At 46.3% G+C, this 24,749-nt stretch overlaps 3 protein-coding genes across 4 annotated transcripts in view; 2 read left to right on the plus strand and 1 right to left on the minus strand.

Moving 5' to 3' along the window:
• scn4aa (sodium channel, voltage-gated, type IV, alpha, a) overlaps positions 1-24,494 on the minus strand; it is a 28,102-nt gene extending 3,608 nt beyond the window's left edge. Inside the window, exons 1-27 of the mRNA XM_078788270.1 lie at positions 23,493-24,494; positions 19,805-19,957; positions 19,114-19,367; positions 17,503-17,754; positions 13,199-13,629; positions 13,035-13,122; positions 12,843-12,971; positions 12,618-12,709; positions 12,251-12,541; positions 12,127-12,190; positions 11,912-12,053; positions 11,633-11,830; positions 10,766-10,939; positions 10,578-10,683; positions 8,513-8,751; positions 8,195-8,368; positions 7,773-8,129; positions 5,542-5,988; positions 4,385-4,426; positions 4,179-4,314; positions 3,963-4,117; positions 3,718-3,891; positions 3,535-3,657; positions 2,236-2,517; positions 1,202-1,255; positions 364-501; positions 186-290 (exon numbers count right to left, since the gene is read on the minus strand). Of these exons, the coding sequence (XP_078644396.1) occupies positions 186-290; positions 364-501; positions 1,202-1,255; positions 2,236-2,517; positions 3,535-3,657; positions 3,718-3,891; positions 3,963-4,117; positions 4,179-4,314; positions 4,385-4,426; positions 5,542-5,988; positions 7,773-8,129; positions 8,195-8,368; positions 8,513-8,751; positions 10,578-10,683; positions 10,766-10,939; positions 11,633-11,830; positions 11,912-12,053; positions 12,127-12,190; positions 12,251-12,541; positions 12,618-12,709; positions 12,843-12,971; positions 13,035-13,122; positions 13,199-13,580 (4,092 nt within the window). The 5' untranslated portion in view covers positions 13,581-13,629; positions 17,503-17,754; positions 19,114-19,367; positions 19,805-19,957; positions 23,493-24,494. The remainder of the gene's footprint in view (positions 1-185; positions 291-363; positions 502-1,201; positions 1,256-2,235; positions 2,518-3,534; positions 3,658-3,717; positions 3,892-3,962; positions 4,118-4,178; positions 4,315-4,384; positions 4,427-5,541; positions 5,989-7,772; positions 8,130-8,194; positions 8,369-8,512; positions 8,752-10,577; positions 10,684-10,765; positions 10,940-11,632; positions 11,831-11,911; positions 12,054-12,126; positions 12,191-12,250; positions 12,542-12,617; positions 12,710-12,842; positions 12,972-13,034; positions 13,123-13,198; positions 13,630-17,502; positions 17,755-19,113; positions 19,368-19,804; positions 19,958-23,492) is intronic.
• Positions 18,012-19,799, plus strand: dydc2 (DPY30 domain containing 2). 2 transcript variants are annotated; one of them, XM_078788266.1, is made up of 5 exons: positions 18,012-18,114; positions 18,570-18,723; positions 19,022-19,105; positions 19,313-19,456; positions 19,578-19,799. In XM_078788266.1, exons 1-5 carry the CDS (start codon positions 18,107-18,109, stop codon positions 19,740-19,742), a joined length of 555 nt encoding a protein of 184 aa, XP_078644392.1. In that variant the 5' UTR covers positions 18,012-18,106; the 3' UTR covers positions 19,743-19,799. The 2 variants fall into 2 exon arrangements, with proteins under 2 accessions (XP_078644392.1, XP_078644386.1); XM_078788260.1 differs by lacking the exon at positions 18,012-18,114 and having other exon boundaries at positions 18,317-18,723; positions 19,578-19,760.
• selenou1b (selenoprotein U1b) lies at positions 22,976-24,500 on the plus strand. Its single transcript, XM_058078259.2, has 5 exons — positions 22,976-23,253; positions 23,555-23,646; positions 23,719-23,859; positions 23,973-24,137; positions 24,210-24,500. Exons 1-5 carry the CDS (start codon positions 23,109-23,111, stop codon positions 24,321-24,323), a joined length of 657 nt encoding a protein of 218 aa, XP_057934242.2. The 5' UTR covers positions 22,976-23,108; the 3' UTR covers positions 24,324-24,500.
• The last annotated feature ends 249 nt before the right edge of the window (positions 24,501-24,749 follow it).

A 24,749-nucleotide genomic window follows, 5' to 3' on the forward strand; every position in this document is an offset into this window, starting at 1 on the left:
GGGCGGGGAGGGGTTGTTGAGAAACACAAATCCAACACGGTCATTCGGGGTGTTGACACCGGCGAGGTTGAGAAGTCAGCGATGGTGCCTTCATGCCACGCATGCCAAGATGATCGCTCTTCACCTCATCGTAATTTTCAATCCACAATCCACACCTCAACCGTGAAATCAAAACAGGAACCTACTGTGGGGCGTGGAATGGGCTTCTGTGGCTTCTTGGAGCCCAGTTTCTTCATGGCTTCGTAATATTTCTTCTGCTCCTCCGTCATGAAGATGTCTTTGTCTCCCAAGTGCACCAATAAATCAAACATCATTACTAACTCCTTCCAATCAACCCACCCATGAACATCCGTGGAAACTTATCTTTTTCTTTTGCTGGTTGAAATTGTCGATGATGACGCCGATGAAGAGGTTGAGCGTGAAGAAGGAGCCAAAGATGATGAAGATGACAAAGTAAATGTACATGTAGAGGTTGATCTCGTAGGACGGCTGCTCCTCCACCTGGGGAACGCAAACAGAACAGGAGGAACAATTTGGATGCAACACATCTGAAAATGAGCAGCGGCCATTTTTGATCGACCACTTAGCTTTTTGTTGTAATCCCTGGATTATGAAAGTTAATTCATAATTCCAGAGACTTAACGTGATAAGTGACTTTCCACAAAGTAGGGTTACTTGTTTAGAAATGGAATATTTTTGTAGTTAGAGCATAGAAAACCTGTTTACGGCCTTCTAAATACACCTTTTACCCTTACTAGAGCCCTCGAGGCATGAAATAACACCCCTATAGTAACCTTTACACCTCTATGACCCAATATTGTAGACATAATAACAGAAAATAAGACATAGGACAACATAAGTAACATTAGTGACACCTAGTGACTAGTGTGGAATACTACATATCATTACAATGTCTTTAAATATGTCTTCTGAATTCCTTGCAGCCATTTTTGCATGAAAATGCTTAATTTATGGATTAATAGATCAATTTATTCACGAAAGAGGTTTTCTAGATGACTTTAACATATTTTTGAGAGTAGCGTGAAGCCGTGAAATTCAAAGCCCAAAGTGTCGAGGGATGACTGTATTGTATAGACCGGCATAAATAATATGCATAATAATATTCATAATAATACGCATGCTAGGCCAGACGTGTGCATGTGACTTTGTAAAGAAGCTGGTGATTGGCGGCAATATTTACCTCTCGTGAGTCAACAGCAGCGTACATGATGTCCATCCAACCTTTAAATGTTGCCTGCAAAGCCATCAGAAGATGTTGAAAAAAAAATCAGCGTGACCAGGGGTGTCCAAAGTGTGGTACAGGGGCCGTTTGCAGTCCAGAGCTTGCTTTTGTTATTTTAAAAATAATATGATTACAACTAAAGATGTTGCAAACAGAGAACTGTTAATACTAGAAACTAGTTTTTTAGAAATTTATTAATAAATCCTGGTCTATTATTACTCAAAACATGTCGAAATCCTCCAATCCTGTGTGGAAGTGGTAGGTTTTTGGCTTCTTAAGGTTAGAACAAACAAATCTGAAGCTGACTGGTTACCTTGCCGGCTTGTTAGCTTGCTAGTCTGTCTCAAGTCCCTGCAGCATACGTTGTGCAATGCGATGTAAACAATGAATACGAGTACGACTATCGCAGTTTTATTTCATGTCTTTTTGTCATAAACAGATTTTCTATGCTCCAACTATGACAATATTCAATCTATTAACATTAAATGCAGAAATTGCTGAAAACTGCCATAAACAAGATACAACTTAATTTCCACAGTTAGAGCACATACTTTGTAAATAGTTTTAGCATCATTTTTAGCAGTTTTAGCATCATTGTAGACATGAAATTACACCCCAAAAGTCGCATTTACACATCTATTATTCTTCTTCTAGCTAGTTAGCCTCTCCATTTCACTTATTCTCACAGAGCGGGGAAGAAGGACAGAGAGCAAAAACTTACCACTTCCACACAAAACCAGAGGAGAATTTTTTTCCCCACTGAATCTCAGCCATGGCATGGCTCCATGCGGCGTGAAAGGTAGTGTACTCATAACATTACTGATGCCTAGTGACCACAATACTACATATGACCTGTCTTTCAGTATTTTGGGCTAATAATATATATATGTATATATATAATATATATATATATATATATATATATATATATATATATATATATATATAATATTTGGACACCCCTGCAGGAGATGGACAACATGGCCACTCACCACTTGAAGCAGGGACAAGTAGCCCTTCCCCACGTTGTCGTAGTTGACCTTGACGTTGACCCAGCGGGCCTCCCGGGTGGCCTCCTGCAGGGCCAGGCAGTCGCTCATGTTGTTGACCTCGGCCAAGGGGAAGCGCTCGCCCGTGGTGGTGTTGACACAGTGGTAGAACTTTCCGGCAAACAGGTTGACTCCCATGATGCTGAATATGAGCCAGAAAATGAGGCACACCAGCAGCACGTTGAAGATGGAGGGAATGGCTCCCAGGAGGGCGTTCACCACCACCTGGACGGACAAAGCAGGTCTCCCGGTGAGCGTCTGGCCCCGCGTTGAAGCGAGTCTTGGTGAACGTATGTACTCACCTCACTGTGCTCCAGTATGCCAGCCAGGGTGCAACCATGCATGGTAGGGGAAATGTCACACAAGGCGTACTGCTGTTAGACATGCAACACAACACCTACACACTGTATGGGAGCATCACGCATTTAGAATAAGTAGCCTGGACGACCCTGCCCTACAGACTCTAAACACCATATATTTTTATATATATATGTATAACATATATCTACAATATTGAAATCAATGTTAATACATACAGCCTGTTTATGACTTTCCAAATCACGTTTTTTTTATATTATTAGAGCTCTGTGGATATGAAATAACACCCCTATAGTCACTTTAAATTCATTAACAAGACATTGCTCAGCTGGAGTGCACTAGCGAGCTTACCACTTCCACATTGATTGAGAGGAGAACTTATTTTTTCACTCTATCGTGCGGAGCATCCAATGGCTGACTTCATGCAATGTAAATAAAGGAATTTCCTTTTTTTTTTTGACATGTGATTAAGGTGCGCACATCCTGTTTGACGCTGCGCCAACACCGTTAAGTTTGAGGAAACGCAGTCGTGGAGTTGGAGCCCCAAGCAGGAAAACATATTGAGCAGAACTGGACAAGGAAATCCGTATTTGGAAGTTTAGCTTCAAAGTCCTGGCAGATGTAGTAAGGGAGCGATAATCCAAGTTCCTTGAGGGACACACTTGGACTCCTGTTTGAACACGGAGCCACGTCTTTGAAGACTGTCCCTACACAAATCATATCAAAGAAGTCAAACTGCGTTCTCCGGTTGCAACGTTTTGATTTAGTTTGGGCCGTCTGCCTCCTCGCTTCCTGTCCGCAGCTTCCCGGCTAAAAATAAACCACATGGCATTGGGTCGTCCAACACCGATGTCGGTGGACCTCTAGGGTTTGCCGTGCGGGGCGGCTAAAGGAGCCAGCTTTGCACATGCACATCTTACGTACCCTCATGCCTTCAAATCTGGACAGGGCTCGAAGGGGCCTCAGCGCCCTCAGGGTCCGAAGGGATTTGATGGGCCCCAGCTCGGAGAAACCCATCCAGTTGGCGACTAAACTTATCAGGGAAATCTGCAGTGACAGCAGAATGTTTGTGATCGTCCTGAGACAGCGCCGTTGATGGCGACTTACATCCACGATGAAAAAGTCCAGCCAGCACCAGGCGTTGGTGAAGTAGGTCTTGAAGCCGTATGCGGTCCACTTCAAGAGCATCTCCATGACAAAGACCAGGGTGAAAACTTTATCGGCAAATTCCAGAATAATTTTGATGGTCCGTCGGCGTTCGATGTAAATGTCTTCAAAAGCCTGCGCGGAGACAAGAAGATGGGAGATTTGAACCGGCGGCACTCGTGCGCAGAGGCGTTGTGCGCACTCACCAGAGCTCCACTGCTCAGGAGGATCATGAAGATGATGAAGGTTTCAAACCAGTCGTGCTCCACAATGGCGAAGCAGGTCTTCCGCAGCGTCCACCATCTCCTGCCGCCGGTTGTGCTGATGTCCACGGTGAGACAAGGCCAGCGCCTCAAGCAGTCTGGGAGGCAAAAACCGCAAGTTAGATCTCACAGCCTCCCACCGACGACTCATTTTCATACTTTCAGTGAAGCAGGCTTCGGGCTCCACTGGTTCCGGTTCATCCTCCTCCTCTTCTTCCGGTTCCGGCTCGGGCGGTTGATAGTCCACCGTGCTGCACAGCGATGAATCGCCGTCATCGGTCAGCGCTCCCATCAGCTGGTCAGCAGAAACACAGCTGAAGCGTACACTGAAGGCCGACATCGTCCTTTTAGAGACATGAACTCACTTTGACTGCTCCTGGAAGACTCTTCTTGTCCTTTTCCCGTTCCTGGAAAACACATCAACACACTTCATTTAGTGTCTGGACAGTAATGGCGTAATTAGGCCAGTTAACCGACCCGACAGTGATAAGTGGATTGTCGCATAAGTAGCATTCCTGATCTATGATGACAATATTTTCATAAAGAATATAAAACCTGTTTACAGCCTTGTAATATATGCTTTTTAAAGGGGAATTATGCTATGCTAAAAAATTATGCTAATTTTTCAGTTGTTTGTATTGAGTTGTGGACTCCTATAGAGCAGCTACACACAATAACCAGCACACAAAGCTTTCTATATCCTCCAGAATCAGCACCTATTCAGCTGTATTTCTTTGAAAATGGCGATGTATGTTTTTAAAATCTTTTAACATATAGCCATATGTGTTGGATTCTGAATCCGAGAGTGAACACTTCGATGTTTCAGCTAGCTATCGGCTAGTCCAGCTGCATACTGGCCCATGTTCACAAAACAGTATGCATTTTTTATGCTGGGAGGAAGGAAGACCAGCGCCATATTGTACGCTAACCGAAAAATGTACGGAAAAGGAGTCAAATTTTTTTCTATACATTTTTATGTGAACCAAAAAACACGCTAACCAAACGCAGGCGCTAACTGTTCCACTGTATTTCTATGAAGCAAAGTAGCAAGTTATCATTAATAACCGGCGGGAGGAGAGATCGCATTATATGGCGCATACGATGGCCATGTTTATTCTCATTAGTGAGCGAGCTAGCATACCACTGGCTTTGATTTCTTTTGTGTTTTCCTATTATGAATGACGGACGAGTGGTTAGCGTGCAGGCCACACAGCTAGGTGACCCGAGTTCGATTCCATGTTCTCCCCGTGCATGAGTGGGTTTTCTCCGGGGACTCCCACATTCTAAAAACATGCTAGGTTAATTGGCTACTCCAAATTGTGGAGTAGCCTCTCGCCCCAAGACAGCTGGGATAGGCTCCAGCACGCCCGTGACCCTCGTGAGGATACATGGTAGAAAATGAATGAATGAATGAATATTATGCAAGACAGTGTCATAAATAAGTGTGAGGAGCAATCGCATGACTAATTGAAGTGTGAGCGATCCACCAAGAATGTGGCCAAGTGATATTGGATCATCTTACACCATCAGGAAAGTTCTCTTCACAAGTCGTCCTTGAGTCACAGGAGTCCTCGTCGTCATCCAGGGTTTCAAAGTCCGATTCCCCCTGAGCGATGGGCACGCTGAAGCTCAGCTCTCCGTCCACGATGGTGCCAGAAGTCCGTCCCTCCACCAAACAATTGGAAATCACGTCAGCCGTTTTGACGTTTGGAACGCCGTCCACAAAGTCCATTTCCATCGCCTCAGCGCTGGAGTCCCGGTTGTCCTTGTGGCCCTCCTCGGTCCCTTTGGCCTTGTTGCGCAGTATCTTCTGAGGTATCCCCACCACGGCCACTTTCAGCCAAGCCACGCCTCGTGTGAGCCTGCCCACGGCAATCTGGAGGTTGTTCATCTCACCGTCATCTTCCACCGTGGAGAGGTTGTCTCCGCTGAAGGAGCTGAGCAGCAGGGCCAGGAAGAGGTTCAGGACCTGACGACAGAGACACCAAGGTCTGTGCGACATTTTATACCGGCAGCAGGTCTAGAACCATGGCGGAAAGCAAACACCTGGCGACAGAGGAAAGGAAAAACTCCCTGATCTGAATGGATGGATGGAGGTTGGATTGTAATAGTTACTATATAATATTACGATACCAAAGTCCAAATATTCAGACAAGAAAAACATTATACAACAAGAAAAAATATACTAAAAAAGCTGAAATATTTGTAAAAAAAAAAACAAAAAAGGAGGAAAAAAACAAAAAAAGAAGGAAAACATGTTGATAATTGTAACACAATGCAAACTTATGCATTTGCCTTTTTACAAATAATAAATAATAAATAATAAATAATAAATAATAAATAATAAATAATAAATAATAAATAATAAATAATAAATAATAAATAATAAATAATAAATAATAAATAATAAATAATAAATAATAAATAATAAATAATAAATAATAAATCTAAAAGTATCAAAGCATCCTTTGGTTTTTAATATGCCATCCTGATTTCTCAGTTTTCAACTCTCCCTGAAAAAAAATTGGACACCCTTGTATTGGATCTTACAACGTCATGGTACATCCAATACAAGGGTGTCCAATTTTTTTTCAGGGAGAGTTGAAAAAAAAAAAAAAAAAAAATTGGACACCCTTGTATTGGATGTACCATGACGTTGTAAGATACATACTTATACATACTATAATAATATATACATACTCATTGCTGGCAAAGAATGAAAATCAGTAAGTCAATAATTTCCTGCGTTGTTAAATACATGAGAAACATAAAAACATGAGACAAACTAAAAAGCTCAATTTTATCACACTGACTTTTGCGCCACGATTCCTGATTTATTTTCCGATGGAGCATTTTGCTTACTTTGACTTCCATGTAAGCTCGCTGCAGTTTATCTGGAACCATCTTGGGAGCCAAGCACACGGCTCCAAAGGCGAGCGCAATCCGCCATGCTTCCTCATCAATTACACTCCAATGTGCTATCAGATAACTTTCCTTCACACGTCCGCCCCCGCCCGCCGCCCGCCGGCTCGCCCAGCTGTTTGCGTTTGTTGCCACGCTGGCAGTACACCCGCTTGAGCCGGTTATTAACACATACAAGGTCAAAACCACTCTTGCACTCGCCACTCCATGGACCTTTATGAAAATGCCCAGTTTTTTGCTTTTGTTGTCGGCGTGTCAGATCATGCTAGCTGTGGTGGGTGGAGCCTCAGGCCCGAGATCATGACCAGAGACGGATAGGTGTTGGAATTTTGGCACAATGTGGCCGGCACTTTTCAGCTGTGCCGCTGAGGAGCCATTTCCTTTTCATTTCTATGAATAACCTACCAGGAAGTGGCTGTCGTCATTAAATACGACGCTGAAATGAGTGCACGTCCTTCTTTCTTGAAGTGACGCCAGCATGGAACGTCACTTTCATTCCAAGATCAACACACTTGGACTGCTGGCAGGGACATTTTGGACTTCATGCTGAGCAAGGACTTTTTTAGACGCCACCAACACTTCCTGCTCAAGAAGGAGCAGGAAGCCCTAAAGTATAAACTAATCTGAAAAATGATGGCGCCAAACTAAACCATCATCACCTGTAAAACAGGTTTCTCAGACTCAACTTGAAGTAGTCCACAAAAAACATCAAAGTATAATATGGGAGTGATTCAGGCTTCCCATCATACCTTGCGGCACTTGTTTTTATAAAAAATGTCTCATATTGCGTGTTTCAAATACCCCACACAAATGATAAACGTTGAGACTCACCACGAGATTCCCAATGACCATGACCATCATGAAGACAATGAGACACATGCCGGCTCCCGCCACCTCCATGCAGTCCCACATAGTCTCGATCCACTCGCCGCACAGGATTCGGAACACAATGAGGAAGGAGTGGAAGAAGTCGTTCATGTGCCAGCGTGGAAGCTCGCACTCGTCGGAGATCTTGCACACGCAGTCCTTGTAGCTCTTCCCGAAGAGCTGCATGCCCACCACGGCGAAGATGAAGACGATGATAGCCAGCACCAGCGTCAGGTTCCCCAGCGCGCCCACCGAGTTCCCGATGATCTTGATGAGCATGTTGAGCGTGGGCCAGGATTTGGCTAGCTTGAAGACGCGAAGCTGACAAAGAGATAAAGAATGAAAGCAGACAGGAAGTGCACAGAAGCCGAGCGATGGGTCCTCACTAGACGGAAAGATCGCAGCACTGAGAGACCCTGGACGTTCGCCAGTCCCAACTCCACCAGGCTGAGCGTGACGATGATGCTGTCGAAAATATTCCAGCCAACTTGGAAATAATAGTACGGATCCATAGCGATGAGCTTAAAGAACATTTCCGCCGTGAAGATCCCGGTGAAAACCTACAAAAATATACACAATTCACTTAGGAGCGGACGCCCCGGGTTAGAACTCCACGAGAAAGCATCATCGGTATTCATCAGGAAGTGCATCCAGAATATAAAGGGCTATAATCAGGAAATCAGGTAACCAGGAAAAAGTCTCACCAGATTCCCCACTGACAGAATGTCCTCAAACTCGGGGGTCATGGGGTAGTGCTCCATGGCCATGAAGAGCGTGTTGAGCACGATACAAATGGTGATGGCCAGGTCCACAAACGGGTCCATCACGACACAGTACACCCGCTTTTTGAAGGCCACCCATGGAGCGCAGCAGTTCCATTTCAGGAAAATGTCGGCGAACTTGTACCAGCCCGGCGGACACGGCCTCTGGGCATCCTCCAGATCTGGACAAAGTCACACGAAGGACATTATTCACTGAGGATTGTCAGCTACAAAACACAAGCCCCCTGTGTCAAAAATCAACAGGGTTCAGACGTTTGATGACCAAATGCTACGTAGTTTTGTCGTTCTTACCAAAACAATGGAATAGTCACGCTACCACCACGTTGATGTCTCAGAAGCTAACATATTACACAGGAATACTAAGAACAATGCTACAGAAATTGATACTAGCTAATGCTACAAAATATAAAACTCATGAATAGCTAGGCCATGCTTGTAAAATAAATATTGTAGATCAGAAAGGCTTCAAAAGCTATTAGGAAAGGAGGAATAAAAAGGTCAGGATAAAAAGGCTAAAGACTACCTTGGCTAATGCTAACAAAAGCTAATACTCCAGAGAAGCCAGACCAATGCTACAAAAGTAATAAATATAGTAAGTAGGTTACAGTAAAGCTACGAAATGAGGGATTGACAAGCTAAAAAGGCTTAGCCGCAAAAATACCTTAGCTAATGTGACAAAAACCAATACAAATGAGGCGATATATTGCGCTAATGCTCCAAAAGCTAAGATACTGAAGCAGACAGGAACAGTCAGGCTAATGATATGAAAGCTCAGCAACTGAAGAGATATAAAGGTTAATAAGGTTAAGGACTACCTGGGCTAATGCTACGAAAGCAAATACTCAAGATAGCCCATGCTACAATATTAATAACTCTTAAGTTAAGCTAATGTTACAAAAGCAAATATAAACGAGGAGTTGTGCTAATCCTGCACAAGCTAAGATACTGAAGCAGACTGGAATAGCCAGGCTTATTATATGAAAGCTAATACTCTGGAATAGCTAGGCCAAGGCTTCTAAAATGAATATAATACATATAAAGAGTCTGGTTAAAGCTTCAAAACTAATAGTAAAGGAGGAATTCAAGGGATAAAATGGAAAATAAAGCTAAAAACTACCTAGGCTAATGCTACAACATTTAGAATAGCCAGGCCAATGCTACAATTTTAACTTGTCCTAATAAACTAATGCTACAAAATTGAGTATAAATGAGAAGTTACAGAAAGTACAATAATAGTTTGTTTAAAGCTTCAAAAGTAATAATAGTAAAGGAGGACTTGAAGAAATAAAAAGGCAAACAAGGCTAAAAACTACCCAGGCTAATGTTACAAAAGTTACAAAAGCTAATACTCTACAATAGCTTATATGCTACAATATTCATTTGTATATTGACAGGCTAATAAGCTAACATTAATGCTACAAAATCGAATATACATAAATAAGGACTTGCGCTAATGCTACAAAAGCTAATATCTCACATGCAAGAATAGCCAGGCTAATGCTATGAAAGCTAATACCCTGGAGGAGCCAGGCCAATGCTACGAAATAAATAAATATAGTACATAGGGAAAGGTTAGAAAGGTTAGCGCTACCAAAGATAATATCGTGTAGTTAAAATAACTTGTACCAATGGTAATGCTACAAATGCTAATACAAATGAATAGTCCGGCTGATGCTACAGAAACTAATAGAAAGGAAGACTCATGCTAATGCTACATAAATCATCATCTTTGTAACATGCAATACTGATGTCACTTTTTTTTTACTTTTTGAAAATAAAACATGAATGATAGCTTAACACCCAGATGCTGGGTATGAGAATATTACTACGTTGTCCGTAGGCTAATCTCAGCTCCTATTCCGAGCGTCTACTTGAATCTAAGCCACGTTTATTTCCTCACACCCACAAAGGGCTTAACACTTTTACACTCCGGGCCACACGACCGGCCTCCATGTGTTCTACAGATATTAGTGTCAACATGAAGTACCTTCCATGGCGCTAGAAGACCTCCGCGTCCGGCCCACTTCATCCACATCAAGCATGCTGTGCACGGAGCCTAAAGACTTTTCCTTGAGCTCATCATCTGTACCAGACTAGAAAATAAAAAAAATAGAAAACTCATTCATGACAGAGCCTCACAGTTGGAGATGATTATAGGATAAGACCGCGACTGACCTCGTTGAAGGTCTGCGATTGGATAACAAGGCGTGGGACGATCTTGCCGTTGCGGTCCTCGATAGTTTCATCACATCCGAGACTCTGTCGGTCGTCATCAGGGTGCTCGGAAGCAGAGAGGCGACTGATTGACTTCTTACTGTTTAGGGTGGTTTGACTCCTGGAACGCTGACCCTGCAAAAGAACGTCCAACATGTCCTTAGTTGGTCCCTGAACCTTAATTGTTTCCGGAGTGCTTCGGCCCGAGCTACATGAGCTCCCAGGTACACTTCGATCCGAGGTACTTGGGCTGAGAGGTTCACTATTTTGTCCTCGGGGTGAACCCTTCCCCTTGGATCTCCGCATAGTTGCGGTTGCTAAGCAACGCCTTGTCAACACCGACCGTTGTTAGCATGTTAGCTGGCTTTTACGACCGTCTTCGATATCGTTGTTATATTGAATATAGTCTCTCGCCACTCGATGTTACAGCCCGGAATGTCCCCACAAAGATTCCGAGATGCTATGGAGGTTATGGAAGCTAAAAGCTGCCACCAGCTAGCTAGCCACCAGCTTGCTAGCTAGCCTTGTAACGGCTGTCGACTGAATTAAGACAGTTCTCAGCGGAGTAATTCAAGGTGCTGACACGAGTAATGGTCGGGAATGTTTCCAACAAAAAGTTAAAAAAAACGTAAAAACTCCAGCACCAAAGCCAGGGCTCATGCCGCCCATGTCTGTCATTTTAGCGAGAGACCGCTTGGTAGGAAAACCTTGGAGAAAACCCAATGTCAGTCAGCCCGTACCAGACAAAAACAGCTCATTAGCATTAAAGCTACAGACACACAAATTAGCGCGTTCCCAGCAGGGTTCACTAAAAGAACATTTCCTTACCTGCTGCTGACTCTTGAGCTGTTCAAGGACCCGCTGGAACTCTTCCTCTTTCTCCCTGGCCTCTCGCTGCGTGGCCTGATTCTGCTCGTCGTACGCCATGGCCACCACAGCCAGGATGAGGTTAATGAGGTAGAAGGAACCCAGGAAGATCACCACCACGAAGAAGAGCATGTATGTTTTCCCGGCCGCCCGCAGGATCTACGTTTGGAGCAAACGAGAAGCTACGACAAATAAGGAGACATTTTGGAGGTCTGACAGAAACGCTTGCTGAATCCCAACCATCTGGAAGAGGTTTTCCCAATAGTCCTGCGTCATGAGTCTGAAGAGCGCCAGGAAGGCCCAGCCAAAGGAGTCAAAGCTGGTATAGCCAAAGTTCGGGTTCCCTCCAGCCTTCATGCACGTGTAGCCCTCCGGGCAGAGTCTGAGAACGGGTCAAGGTGCTGATGTCAGTCATCCAATCAGTCAACAATCATATTAAAACATGGCGGTCCTACCCGGCGTCAGAACTGTTCCCACACACCAGAGGTTCTTTGCTGCCCTCGAGGAAGTAATAGTTCTCTGCAGATGAAAAAACACTCACAACCGGTCCACCGAGAAGATTCAAACCATGCAGCGTACCTGAGTTCTCAATGTAGTCCACGAAATCAAAGGTACCGTTGGAGTAATTGGTACCGTTGATGCCCTCCGTCTCATTCAAAAAGGCAAGGTCATCCAGGGTGGAGGTCACGTTGAACCACTCGGCGGTCTCATTGGTGTGGATGGGCCAGCGCACGCACTTGTGCCGCAGGTTCCCCATGAACAGCTGCAGGCCCACCAGGGCGAACACAGCAAGAGCGAACACCGTCAAGATCATCACATCCACCATTTTCTTCACAGACTGGATCAGCGCCCCCACGATGGTTTTCAGACCTGAGGGGATCAGGACACATCAGGCAAATCGTATTCTACTCTATTACTATTTCAACCGGTGAATGTTCTGGAATACCAGGAATCACTGTGATTGTTTTGAGGGCTCGAAGCACACGAAACGTCCTGAGGGCGGACACGTTACCGAGGTCAACAAACTCGGTGATGTATCTGCGGAGAAGATCCCAAAAATGTAGCAGGTGTTTTTTACTCAGGAATGCTTGAATCAAAGGTGATATGACGATGTATGGATTGGGAATGTTGTCAGTTTATGGATCATGTGACGTCTGTTTCGCAGACTCACGCCATGCTGATGACCATGAAATCCAGCCAGTTCCACGGATCTCGAAGGAATGTAAAAGAGCCAATACAGAAGCCTCTGGACAACACTTTGACCGTGGCCTCAAAGGTGTAAATCCCAGTAAACACGTACCTGCCAACAAACGGGAATTAGTTTGGAAACGCGGCACTGAAACATCCGAGTCGTTGCACTCACTCCACGTTTTTACTCCACGTCGGTGGGTTGCTCATGGTCATGAAGACGCAGTTGGACAAAATGGTGATCATGATGAACATGCTGAATAATTTGATTTGGGTGTTAAGGCAACAAATGTGACGTTCAGGTACACACGGACAGGACAGGAAGCGGACAGGAAGGATATGAATGTATTAGAATTTTGATGGCTCCTCTTCTGACAGGGCTGAAGGGGCTCAGAAGGTAGCACGCCGACTCCGCGTTGAACCTGTAGATCGTGTTGCCCTTGGTGATGACGATGAACGTCTTCCGGGCCTTGTAGAAAGGATCCAGGTCCTCCAGGGGCGTGTTGATCATCTCCACTGGAGGGTCACCGTAAATCCACGGCAGACTCTTGCCGGCTTCCAGGTCGGCGTTGGGGGCCGTCTTCTCTTCCTCCTCCTGGCATCCGTCTACTTGGGTTGCCTTTTTCGCCCCTTCCGCTTGGAGACGTTGGATCTCCGCCAGCGATTCCCGGGTGAAGAGGCGGAACGCATCGGTGCCTGGTAAAGGGAGCATGGGCGCCATCTTGGCATTGCGAAGGGATACCGCCACACCGGGGTCAGCCTAGAAGGAGCTGGAGAGCACGAGATACGTTATAGTCACATGGTATTGGACAATATAGACATATAGACAAACAACCATTTTTCAGGCGAGCCAGCCAATCATAGGGCACATATAGACAAACAACCATTCACACTCACATTCATACCTATGGACAATTTGGAGTGGCAAATTGACCTAGCATGTTTTTGGAATGTGGGAGGAAACCGGAATACCCGGGGAAAACCATGCATGGTTGTTTGTCTATATGTGCCCTGTGATTGGCTGGCTCGCCCGAAAAATTTTTGTTTGTCTATATGTGCCCTGTGATTGGCTGGCTCGCCCGAAGAATGGTTGTTTGTCTATATGTGCCCTGTGATTGGCTGGCCACCAATCCAGGGTGTACCCCGCCTCTTGCCCTAAGACAGCTGGGATAGGTTCCAGCATACCCACGACCCTTGTGAGGAAAAGCGGAAGAAAATGAATGAATGAATGAATGGCTGTGACCCAATGGTCATTTTTATGGCTGGCGTCTTCGAGAAGCGCATTCCCGACCGCATTTGCATAAACATGCAGAATTCCTGCATGGCAGCCCAACAAATAAACATACAGGAAACACAATGAAGCGCTCTTTTTTTTTTTTTTTTTTACAAATGTCACACTCCACAACAGACCCACACGTAGTGGAGTGATAACACAGCGGATGATGCATTCCCACATGTGAGCAGGATTCAGTGGCCCCCCAGCTGCTGGAGGCCATCAAGATGGAGCATCGTGTTACAGGAGCCAGATGACTCCGCTCATTCCTTCCCGGCTCAGCCTGGGCTCCTCGCCTCACATCCCTCCGATAAACAGCTCGGATCACCAGCTTGTACCCACCGAGCCGACTACCGTGCACTTTACACTGGGGGGGGCAAGATGGAGGGGGGGTTCTTTCACAACCAAGCTTCCGCCTCCACACCCTTATGTGCACTTTGCCAGCCCCCGCCATGCGTCTACTACAAGACACTTGATCATTCACACGCCGTCTTGACCTCCAATGCCTTGACTCACTCTCTCACCTGTGCACACCCCCCCACCCCCGGAATGCCCCCCCCTTCCCAACTCCAAGCCTTGCGATCCATAACCCGTTTGTCAGCTTTGATTGTCAGCCAACCTTAAAATATCCACCTGTGTCTCCACCAAAGCATTTCCCGATGTTGCTCCATGGCTTCCTCCCGGCGGAACGGAAGTCCTGCGAATGTCTCACCAATTTGTCGTCTCGTTCGGACGACATTTTGACGGACGGCCATTTGAGGAAGAACGAGGTAACATTAGATTTAGGGAGTCTTTCCCCGACAGGATATTTAACACCACGCATGTATGCCATGCCACCTTTGGCATTCCGGTTGAGGGTACAGACGCGGTAATGCCGACACCTCCGGGTTACACTAGCAGGCCTCGGAATGCCGGCGGCAACGTTCACCTCGCGGAAACTTTGGGGTTGGTTTCTGCTTGTTCGTCAACGTCCGGCAGAGTTATAAAATGTTATTTAATACAGAGTAGAAATACAATCGGTCTATAGAAATGCCGCCATCATTTTTACAGTTTGCCATGTTTTCCTGTTCCTTCCGTATCTCCCTGTCCTTCCTTTGCGGAATGTGGCACTTTAAAAAAAAAAATACAAATGTATCTTTGGTTTGTGTATCTGTGCTGGAATTGAACATGCCATTCAAAAGGTGTCTCCCCAGGAATGCGGAGCAGTCGCAACACACAGACGGACCAGGTGGAACCGCCATGCTCTTGTTTCCGCCGCGTTCTCACGGGGGTCGGATCGCACCTCCGAGCTCGGCTGGCTTCAACACCCTGTCAGCCGCCAGTTAACCCGCTATTTCCTACCCTATAGGGAGCCTTTTTAACCCCCCCCCCCGGTGGACGGAGCCCTGCTTTGCGCTCGCATGTCAGAGCATCATCGCTCAACCGCGGCCTTCTCGGTCTGATGTCTCTGTCGGCTCCAGGAAGTATGTACAGTACTTGCATCGCTGCGGCGCCGCATACCGCTGAGCTGTTAAGACCCGGGTTAAGCCGGACCGTGAGGCCCCCCGAGGCCGGGAGACGTATGGGCCGTGTGATTTATAGACCAGGAAGCACACCACTACTAGCTGGCTCCGTGTCTGCATCCTTGCAATGCGAGCCAAGGCTATACATGACATACAGTAAATACATACGTACTTGTGTATTAACGCTCATTAACACATTAGGCTATTATGCAAACTATGCCATTGAGCAGCGTTGGACCAGGACACCCCAGTGAGAGTATTTGTCCGTATATCTAAATATCAGCACATATTTCATCAAGAGGACAGTATATATATGAAGAATAGTTTTTAGCAGAAGTGGGGGTGGAGTACAACGAGGAAAAAAAAACCCCATGCAGACTTGACCGAGGTCCACGCACGTGTCCTCTTGGAGCGAGGAAATGCAACAACTTGACTTCAACCTCGTTTCACCTCCAAAACACGGCGTTGCCGGGCCAAGCCGTCACATGGTCTCACTTGGTGAAAGAAACCCAAAACCGACACCCTCGGCGTCCAAGAACATGTGACGCAAGACGCAACAAACACACACACACACGCCACACACACCAACGGGTGCCCAAACCTTTTCCAGCGAGATCCACATCGCGAAAAACTAAAGAATACAACTGCTACTCTGACATTTTGTAAAGCAAAAGTAAAAAAAAATTCATTAATATCAACTTAATTTGACTACTTAGTTTTGTTTTGCTTTTGTCTTATATTATGTCATATTTTTCTTAAACATTTCAGTGCTAAGCTACTAAATTGACATTTTTTCTCATAATATTATGAGTTGATTCTCATAAAAATGGCAATTTCTTTTGTTAAAATACGACTTTATTCTCATAAAATTAGAGCTTTTTTTCCTGAATTTTTTTCTTAATTTTCCAAATATTTGAACATTCTTCCTGTGAATTTTATTCGTGTATTGATGACTTTGTTCCCATAATATTTTGACATTGTAACATTTTCTGCAACCTATTTGTTGTTTTGTTTCTCTTAATATTGAAATCACGAACGTCCAATATTGGCTTTTTTGGCCAAAAAATTATATGCCGATATCTCCTGTGGGGACACTTATGTGTTGTATACAGCATTTTTTCGAATATGGATTTGATCGGGAAAAAATCTGTTACCGATATTAAATTTCTATGCTGATATCGGACATCCCTATTTACAATTGTAAAAAAAATATATTTTAACTTAATTCCCTGAATATTTTTTGTATTCTTGTAAAATTACACAACCACCTCAAACCACGCTCAGCAGCGCCCCCCATTGAAAGAGAAAATGCTCGACACCTTATCCGGCCCACACCTTCATCATGACGGCCAGTTTGGAGGATTTGCCTGAATCCTCCTTAGCAAAGTTCATTGTATTTTTAGCATATGCTGTATTTTTTAAAAAAAACGAGCAGTGGACTACAAACAACCTCCGGGCCGCACTTTGAACACCAATGATTGAGATATTAGACACTAGATCAAGCAAGAAGGGACTGAAAAGGTCCACAATGGACTTCAAGGTGCAACACACACACATCTAAAACATATCCCAATTCCAAATATGACCCCAAGATCAATTACAGGTCCTTGCTTATTATTAGAACTAATGCGCTAACTATAACTTTAATTCTAGTATTGCACATGATAACAAATTGAGGTTTTTTGTATTAAACAACTTAAGTGATTATTGCAAACTCATCCAATGTATATTTAGTAGTTTTAAGACACAGAAACATCTCCACGTCAAAGCATTCAAACTGTAGAAACTAAACTACAATTTCATGCAAGTTAATACCAGTGTCACCTTCAAGACAAAAAGGAGGGGGAAAAGGTCAGAGGGAGAAATACCTGGCACGATTCAGCAAACGATCTCCACAGAATCCAATAAAGTGGACATAGAATAAATCCTGTCGTCGTCCGGCACTGAGGACGCGGTTCTGGATCTTGACAGCCAGTGTGGGTCTGCCTGCAGGGCAGCTGTTGCTGACGCACCACAGCTGAAACCGGAGGAGTCTCTCCAGGTAGGATCGGGTCCTCCACGTCGTCGTCTTGGACACTTTTTTTTTTGCACTAAATTTGTCTGAAATTGTCTTGAACATCCTGAAATTGAGAAATGACGGAGTGGGAAGACACATTAGTGTGTGGAATTCGCTCTGATTGTATTTTATATCTATTTATTTATTATGTGTTTAACTTTCAACCACGTTGATTCAGTGCATTTTAATGACGTAATAAATACCAAGAAATCAAATAATTACACTGCACGAGTGCCGCTTGTGCGGTTCATATTGAACCGGAACCTTTTATTAACGACTTGTGGGGACAATTTGACGTGACACGGTTACTATAGAAACACAACCAACACATCCCCAAGTTCCTCCACAATTGGAGACGGCTTTGTTTGTCGCAACGTCTTACCGAGATACAATTTAACACAAGTACATCATACTTGATGTTAGGGTAAGTGCATTTAAATGGCAATTGATGATTAATTAATTCGATGTTTGTGTTTGTGACAGAGTACGATTGCTTGGGGCTGACCGTTTTGTCTGGAAGTTTGTGTTTTCTTTGCGTGTTAACAGCAATCTGTTGTTTCAACAGTTTCAATCAAATGACGGTAAATTTGATCCCAATATGGCAGTTGATGTACGCATGCGCAGTGTGAATTATTGCCCTTTCGTTCCGTTGTGTACGCAATCGTAGTTTTGTACAAGGACTTGACGTCGAGTGCTAGTTTCTTGGCTTTCCTTCATGTTCCTTGTAATACGTTGGCAAAATATACCACTTTGATTTATATTTAGGATCTACGTGGTCACGAATAAACTTTGTCTATATTGACGTCACATGACACACGTCCTAACAGTATACCATATTAAATATAACCGAGTTTACTGTACTTTGATTTATTTACACAGACAGAAAATGGATTCCGAATATGTGAAGACGCATCTGGGCAAATGTCTGGCCGAGGCACTGGCTGAAGTGGTGGAGCAGCGTCCCATCGATCCCATCCAGTTTTTAGCCCACTGGCTGTACAAATACAACGCCAACGTCGAGTATGAAGCAAAGGTACTTTGTTGTCTGTCCACTGAGTGGCGCTGTTTCCCCAAAATACTTGAAACGTTTATGTGCTGTTCAAGTACAGTTGCTCACTACATTTGCGGATATTTGTGCCTTTTCTCTCAAAAATAGCCTGTTTAATAGAGTGAGTCATAATTAATCTCATTCACCCTAGTTAAGTACTAATTTATGATATTTATGTGATAATAAAGCATAACACGAATAGCATAATATAGCATACTTATATGGAACAACAAGGGTGAGTTTATAATGTGAGATCATAACGTGTGAAAAATTGACATTGCAGAAACAGGCCCGGTTGGCGCTTGTGGAACAGGAGCGGGCCAAAGCTGCAGAGACGTCGGCGCCCCAGGAAGGGCCTGCTGCAAAAGTACTTACGCTCCTCTTTGTTCTTATCTGCGCTTTGCCATCTCGTATAGTCAGACTTCATGAGGTCAGTCAGGAGTGTAGAAGGCAGCCATCGTTTGTTTGCGAGTTGCAGCCGCCAGTTGGGAGGGACTTGAGGTGAAGACAGGCACAGAATCATGAAGGTGGCACGATGTTGTGGTTTTGATGAGAACGCCCGGTACACCAACAGCTCTCCAGAACGGGGCCCTCGGGACCAGGTGGTGCTGCAGTAGCCGCCGAGGAGCCTGTAAGGGAAACAGGCGCACCTGAGCAGTCAGAAACCCAGCTGGGCACGGACCAACACCAAAGTGGAGCTCTGGGAGATGAGCCTGAGGTGACCAAATAGTCTAGTGGTGGTGGTGTGGTGCCGTTAAAGCTATGTGCATGCACGAAGAACGTTAGCTAGTTAGCTCTGGAGGGGCCATGGTCCAGACACAAGCTTGTGTGTCCACCAGGGGAAGACCACAGATAACTTCACAACTCCAGAATCTTCTGTGGAGACAGTTGTCTCTCCGCAACGGGACCCCGCCGATGTGCCTATAGTGGAGACCAAAGCGGGGAGACCCCAGCAGGGGACCAAGGGTGGCGTAGAAGATGAGAAGGGGGTGAGACATTTTTGAGGTCACATTCTAACAAAGGAGAGGAGCTCAGGTGCTTCTGGGTAGGTGCATGTGGGACTGACCTGATCAAAAGTGTTGTCTCCCTAAAAACCTGCAGGAGTTTGGCCCGGCTGAAACCGCTGAGCCGACCCACACCAAATGCTCCGCCGTCAGCCAGGCTGAGCCTGAGGGGGTCCATCGCCAGGAACGACCAGGCCAAACCAGTCCTGGTGACCCTGAAAGCCAAGAAACAGAGAAGGTGAAGGGGATGTATCAGAACCATCAGAACATTCTCCACACGTTTCGGGGGGGGAGTCCAGGTGGAACCAGAACCGGTGCTGGTTTAGTGTCCAGGCCGGGTGATTGTTTGGCTGATGTCTAACTCCTGACGTGCTTTCACCTGAAGGGCCAGCAGGACCAACACGCAACCCAAATGGAACCCACGCAAACCGGGGCCTCCCAGATGGAACCCACGCAAACCGGGGCCTCCCAGATGGAACCCACGCAAACCGGGGCCTCCCAGATGGAACCCACGCAAACCGGGGCCTCCCAGATGGAACCCACGCAAACCGGGGCCTCCCAGATGGAACCCACGCAACCCGGGGCCTCCCAGATGGAACCCACGCAACCCGGGGCCTCCCAGATGGAACCCACGCAACCCGGGGCCTCCCAGATGGAACCCACGCAACCCGGGGCCTCCCAGATGGAACCCACGCAACCCGGGGCCTCCCAGATGGAACCCACGCAACCCGGGGCCTCCCAGATGGAACCCACGCAACCCGGGGCCTCCCAGATGGAACCCACGCAACCCGGGGCCTCCCAGATGGAACCCACGCAACCCGGGGCCTCCCAGATGGAACCCACGCAACCCGGGGCCTCCCAGATGGAACCAACACAACCCGGGGATTCCCAGTTGCAACCCACGCAACCCGAGGCCTCACAGATGGAACCCACGCAACCCAGGGTCTCCCAGATGGAACCCACGCAACCCAGGGTCTCCCAGATGGAACCCACGCAACCCGGAGTCTCCCAGATGGAACCCACGCAACCCAGAGTCTCCCAGATGGAATCACAGGATCCCGGGGCCTCCCAGATGGAATCACAGGATCCCGGGGCCTCCCAGATGGAACCCACGCAACCCGGGGCCTCCCAGATGGAACCCACGCAACCCGGGGCCTCCCAGATGGAACCCACGCAACCCGGGGCCTCCCAGATGGAACCCACGCAACCCGGGGCCTCCCAGATGGAACCCACGCAACCTGGGGCCTCCCAGATGGAACCCATGCAACCCGGGGCCCCCCAGATGGAACCCACACAGGCAGACTCTGTGCTGACTGAGTCCCCACAGGCTGATACCTCAGCTGAACTAGCCGAGGTTGAATCCATCCAGACCAAGACCGGCCAACCTGAGTCTGAGCAGGTGGAGTCCACGTACACAGAGTCCTCTCTAGGAGAACCGGTCCAGGTGGAATCCACACAGATGAAGACCACCCAAGCTGACCTTGAGCAGGTGGAGTCCATGCCAGACGAGTCCAAGCAAGATGAATCTGCGCAGGAAAAGTCCACACCAGATGATTCTGTGCCATCTGAGTCCACACAGGACAAGAACTCCCTAGTTGAGCCGGCCCACGTGGAATCCATGCAGGTTGAGGCGCCCCAGCCCGAGTCTGCACAGGTAGAATCTACACAAGCCGGGTCCAATCCTGTTGAGTCCACACAGGCTGAGTTATCTCAAACTGAAACCCCCCAGATCCGACCCAGACAGGTAGAGACCTCTCAGTCTGGGCGGACGGAGGCCACACCGGACGTATACGCCTCTCAGCCGGAGTCTATGACATTAGAGTCCACGCACGCCGAGTCTGCACCAATGGAGTCCACACAGGAGTCCACGTTGGACAACGCCATGCAAGCTCCCATTGAGCAGGCCGAGTCTACACAGATGGAGTCTACACCGTCTCAGAACATACAGGATGGGTCTGTGGAGTCGGTCCAAGCGATGTCCTCGCAGGCCGAGTGTACAGAAGTCCTGCCCGGTGACAGTCTGGAGCCACAAATAGCAAAAACTGATGGGGAGACACCCAATCCAAGTTCACCTCTGCATCAAGACCAGGAAGAAGGTCTTGAGCTTGTCCAGGTTGGCCATGTTTGTTACTAAGACCATATCAAATGTAGAACGTCTTCACAGAAGAAGCTATTGTAGCTGCAAAGGGGAGGGGGACAACCTTTCCAATGTGATGTCCTGCATGTGTCCGGTACATTTGAAGGTCGATGTTGAGGTGGGCAGGGGACAGTGTCGGTTTGGATCTTCTCTGCAGATAAATTTAGTGTTGAGGAAAAGGAAGGCGCTCAAGCTCGTGGAGAAAATGTCGATGACCACCATTTCTGTGTCTTTATAGGGAGAAGATGGAAAATGATCACCGAGTTGCTGCTTCGTGAAAGACTGATCAGTTCTCCCAAGACTGTAAATGTTTATCCTTGCAGATGTCCCGGTGCTAAATAAACTTTATATCCGTGTTAGATTGTGAAGTTGTGATTCACAAGACAAACTGTCTGGTTGTCATGACCTCATCGTAGCAATGAATGCATATTATCTCAAACAAAGCTAGCGATAAAACTAGCGATTAAACTAGCGATTAAGCTAGCGTCAAAGCTAGCGATTAAGCTAGCGATTAAGCTAGCGAATAAGCTAGCGTCAAAGCTAGCGATTAAGCTAGCGTCAAAGCTAGCGATTAAGCTAGCGTCAAAGCTAGCTCGTTGGGAGAGGGGGGCGCTGGCTGAGATCAAATATCAAAATTACTGAACTTTGATGAAACGATGGCCAATTTGAAATTGACAAACCAAGTACAAAAGGTGTTTACTCACTTCACATAAAGGAGAAACAGGATCAGCCCCTCGTAGATTTTCGTTGATGTCGCATTGAAATTTACATGCAGAGATTTCTATGTCTATGGAGACGGTTCTTTGTTTTTTATAATTTTGGTTTGTAGCTGTTCACCGAGAATTTAAATAAATTAATTCATGTCGTAAACATTTGATGTCATGTATTTTTTTACATTCGTAATTCTATAGTCTAGATTTTTGTATTGTCTCGAATCTAGAATCTGAGAAAAAATCTGAGAAGCCACTCGGGATCCGACACTTTTTAGTGAGCCGAGCCAAAACAACCGGCTCTCTAAAAAGTGCCGGAATTTCCATTCCAAGCGAGGAGTGTTCTCCCTGGTGAACCTTGTCCGGGGAGGAGGGGGGCGGGGCGTTTCAACACGTGATCGCTGACGCCACGCGCCAGTCACGGCTGTGCTCCATCAAGGCGTCTTTGAAAAACTTCCAAAAGGTTCAATGTTGGACGTGCGCTCCTTGAACACCGACTAAGAAACAAGACCCACCAGGATGAGTCTCCTGCTCCAAGCTGCGGGGGCCGTGGGCGGCTTTGTCGCCGGACTCCTGAACTTGTTGACGGACATGTTCCTCACGGCGCCGCTGGAGGCCACCCTACAACATCTAGCAGAAACTCAGCTGACTACATTGACTGCAGGTCAGAAAAAGCCGTTTATTTCCGGGCCACTTCATCTTCCTTTTTTTAATTTCCTTCACCTCCCCTTTCCTCTTAGACGTGGTTCCTTCCATTTCTACTTTCCTTTTCCATAATTTCACCTCATTTTTCCTCTTCCCCACATCTTCACCTCCATTTCCTAACTTCCTTTGATGCCCTCCATTTACTTCCTTTTCTGTCCTACCTACACATGGTTCCTCCATTTTCTCCACATTCCTTACCCTCCTTCCTTCTCGAGGTTCCTTGGATTCCACCTTTCACGTCCTTCACTTCCTTCCCACAGATAAGACCACGTTGAAGGCCAGGTCTCTGTGGGAGCAGACGGGCGCCGTCATCATGGCGGTGCGCAGGCCAGGATGATTCCTGTGCAGAGAGGTACTAACATGTTGGTGTTGTGATGTGTAGCTACGAATCCATACGTTGCATCTTCATCAAAATGCTCTCCAGGAGGCCGCAGAGCTGTCCTCTCTCAAGCCCCAGCTGGACCAGCTCGGGGTCCCTCTTTACGCCGTGGTAAAGGAGGATGTCGCCGCAGAGGTCCAGAGCTTCAGGGCATATTTCAGCGGGGAGATCTTCTTGGATGAAAAGGTCTTTTTTTTTTTTTTTTTAATTGGCGGAGTTAATGTGTGGTTTGTCATGTGTCCTTGTGATGGAGATACAGTGAAGCCATTGAGGTCTTGATGTTTTGCTCGATGTTACAGAGGTGCTTCTACGGACCACGTGAGCGACGGCTGGGCCTGCTGGCGTTCCTTCGAGCCGGGGTGTGGATGAACGGCCTCAGGGCCTTCAGAAAGGGCTTCACAGGGAATATTTTGGGCGAGGGCTTCCTGCTCGGCGGCGTCTTCGTCATAGGACCAGAACAGCAGGTAGAAGTTGCACAATTCCAGCCTGCGAGCGTTACAGCTAGGAAACTACCTGTTGCTTCCCGCCACCCACAGGGAATCTTGCTGGAACACCGGGAGATGGAGTTTGGAGATAAAGTCAAAAGCGAAGACGTGATGCGAGCGGTCAAGAGAATTCCACAGCAGCTGCTGCCCATCCAGAGGAAATAACGAGGAAGAAGATTTGAAGTTGGTGTGCAAATCTGAGGGCATATTTGATGTTCCAAAAGACCGAGTCTGCTAATGATTGTCTGTTTTTAAACTCATCTGAGCGAACAGACTTGATACCTTAAGACTTGGGTTGCTTTTATTACTCATCTACAGTCTTCAATAAAACATCTTTGCACTCGAGTTATTATTGTTCATATGAGATGCAAACAAGCCTTTCCTTTGTGTACAACAAAAACAATTATGTACACTTCTTGATCATTGTGGAACAAAAACGGTAGTGGTGGCACAGCGTCGTACCTTATTTAGCTTAAGTGTCAAAACATTACATTCATAAACACGAACTGAGCATAACTATATGTCAAAGCAAAATATTGATACATTGTACGTTGAATTGTTGCAAACAAAGTGACGGAAGTGTGTGTGAAT

This window comes from Doryrhamphus excisus, linkage group LG2, assembly GCF_037039965.1.
Source record: "Doryrhamphus excisus strain RoL-2023G ecotype Guam linkage group LG2, RoL_Dexc_Guam_v1.1, whole genome shotgun sequence".
NCBI lineage: Eukaryota > Metazoa > Chordata > Actinopteri > Syngnathiformes > Syngnathidae > Doryrhamphus > Doryrhamphus excisus.

Coding starts and splice junctions, on each gene's coding strand:
- dydc2 (XM_078788260.1), top strand. CDS start 18,499: ATGACACACGTCCTAACAGTATACCATATTAAATATAACCGAGTTTAC. Junction 19,106..19,312: donor AGGAAGGGCCTGCTGCAAAA/GTACTTACGCTC, acceptor GTACACCAACAG/CTCTCCAGAACGGGGCCCTC. Junction 19,457..19,577: donor CTCTGGGAGATGAGCCTGAG/GTGACCAAATAG, acceptor TGTGTCCACCAG/GGGAAGACCACAGATAACTT.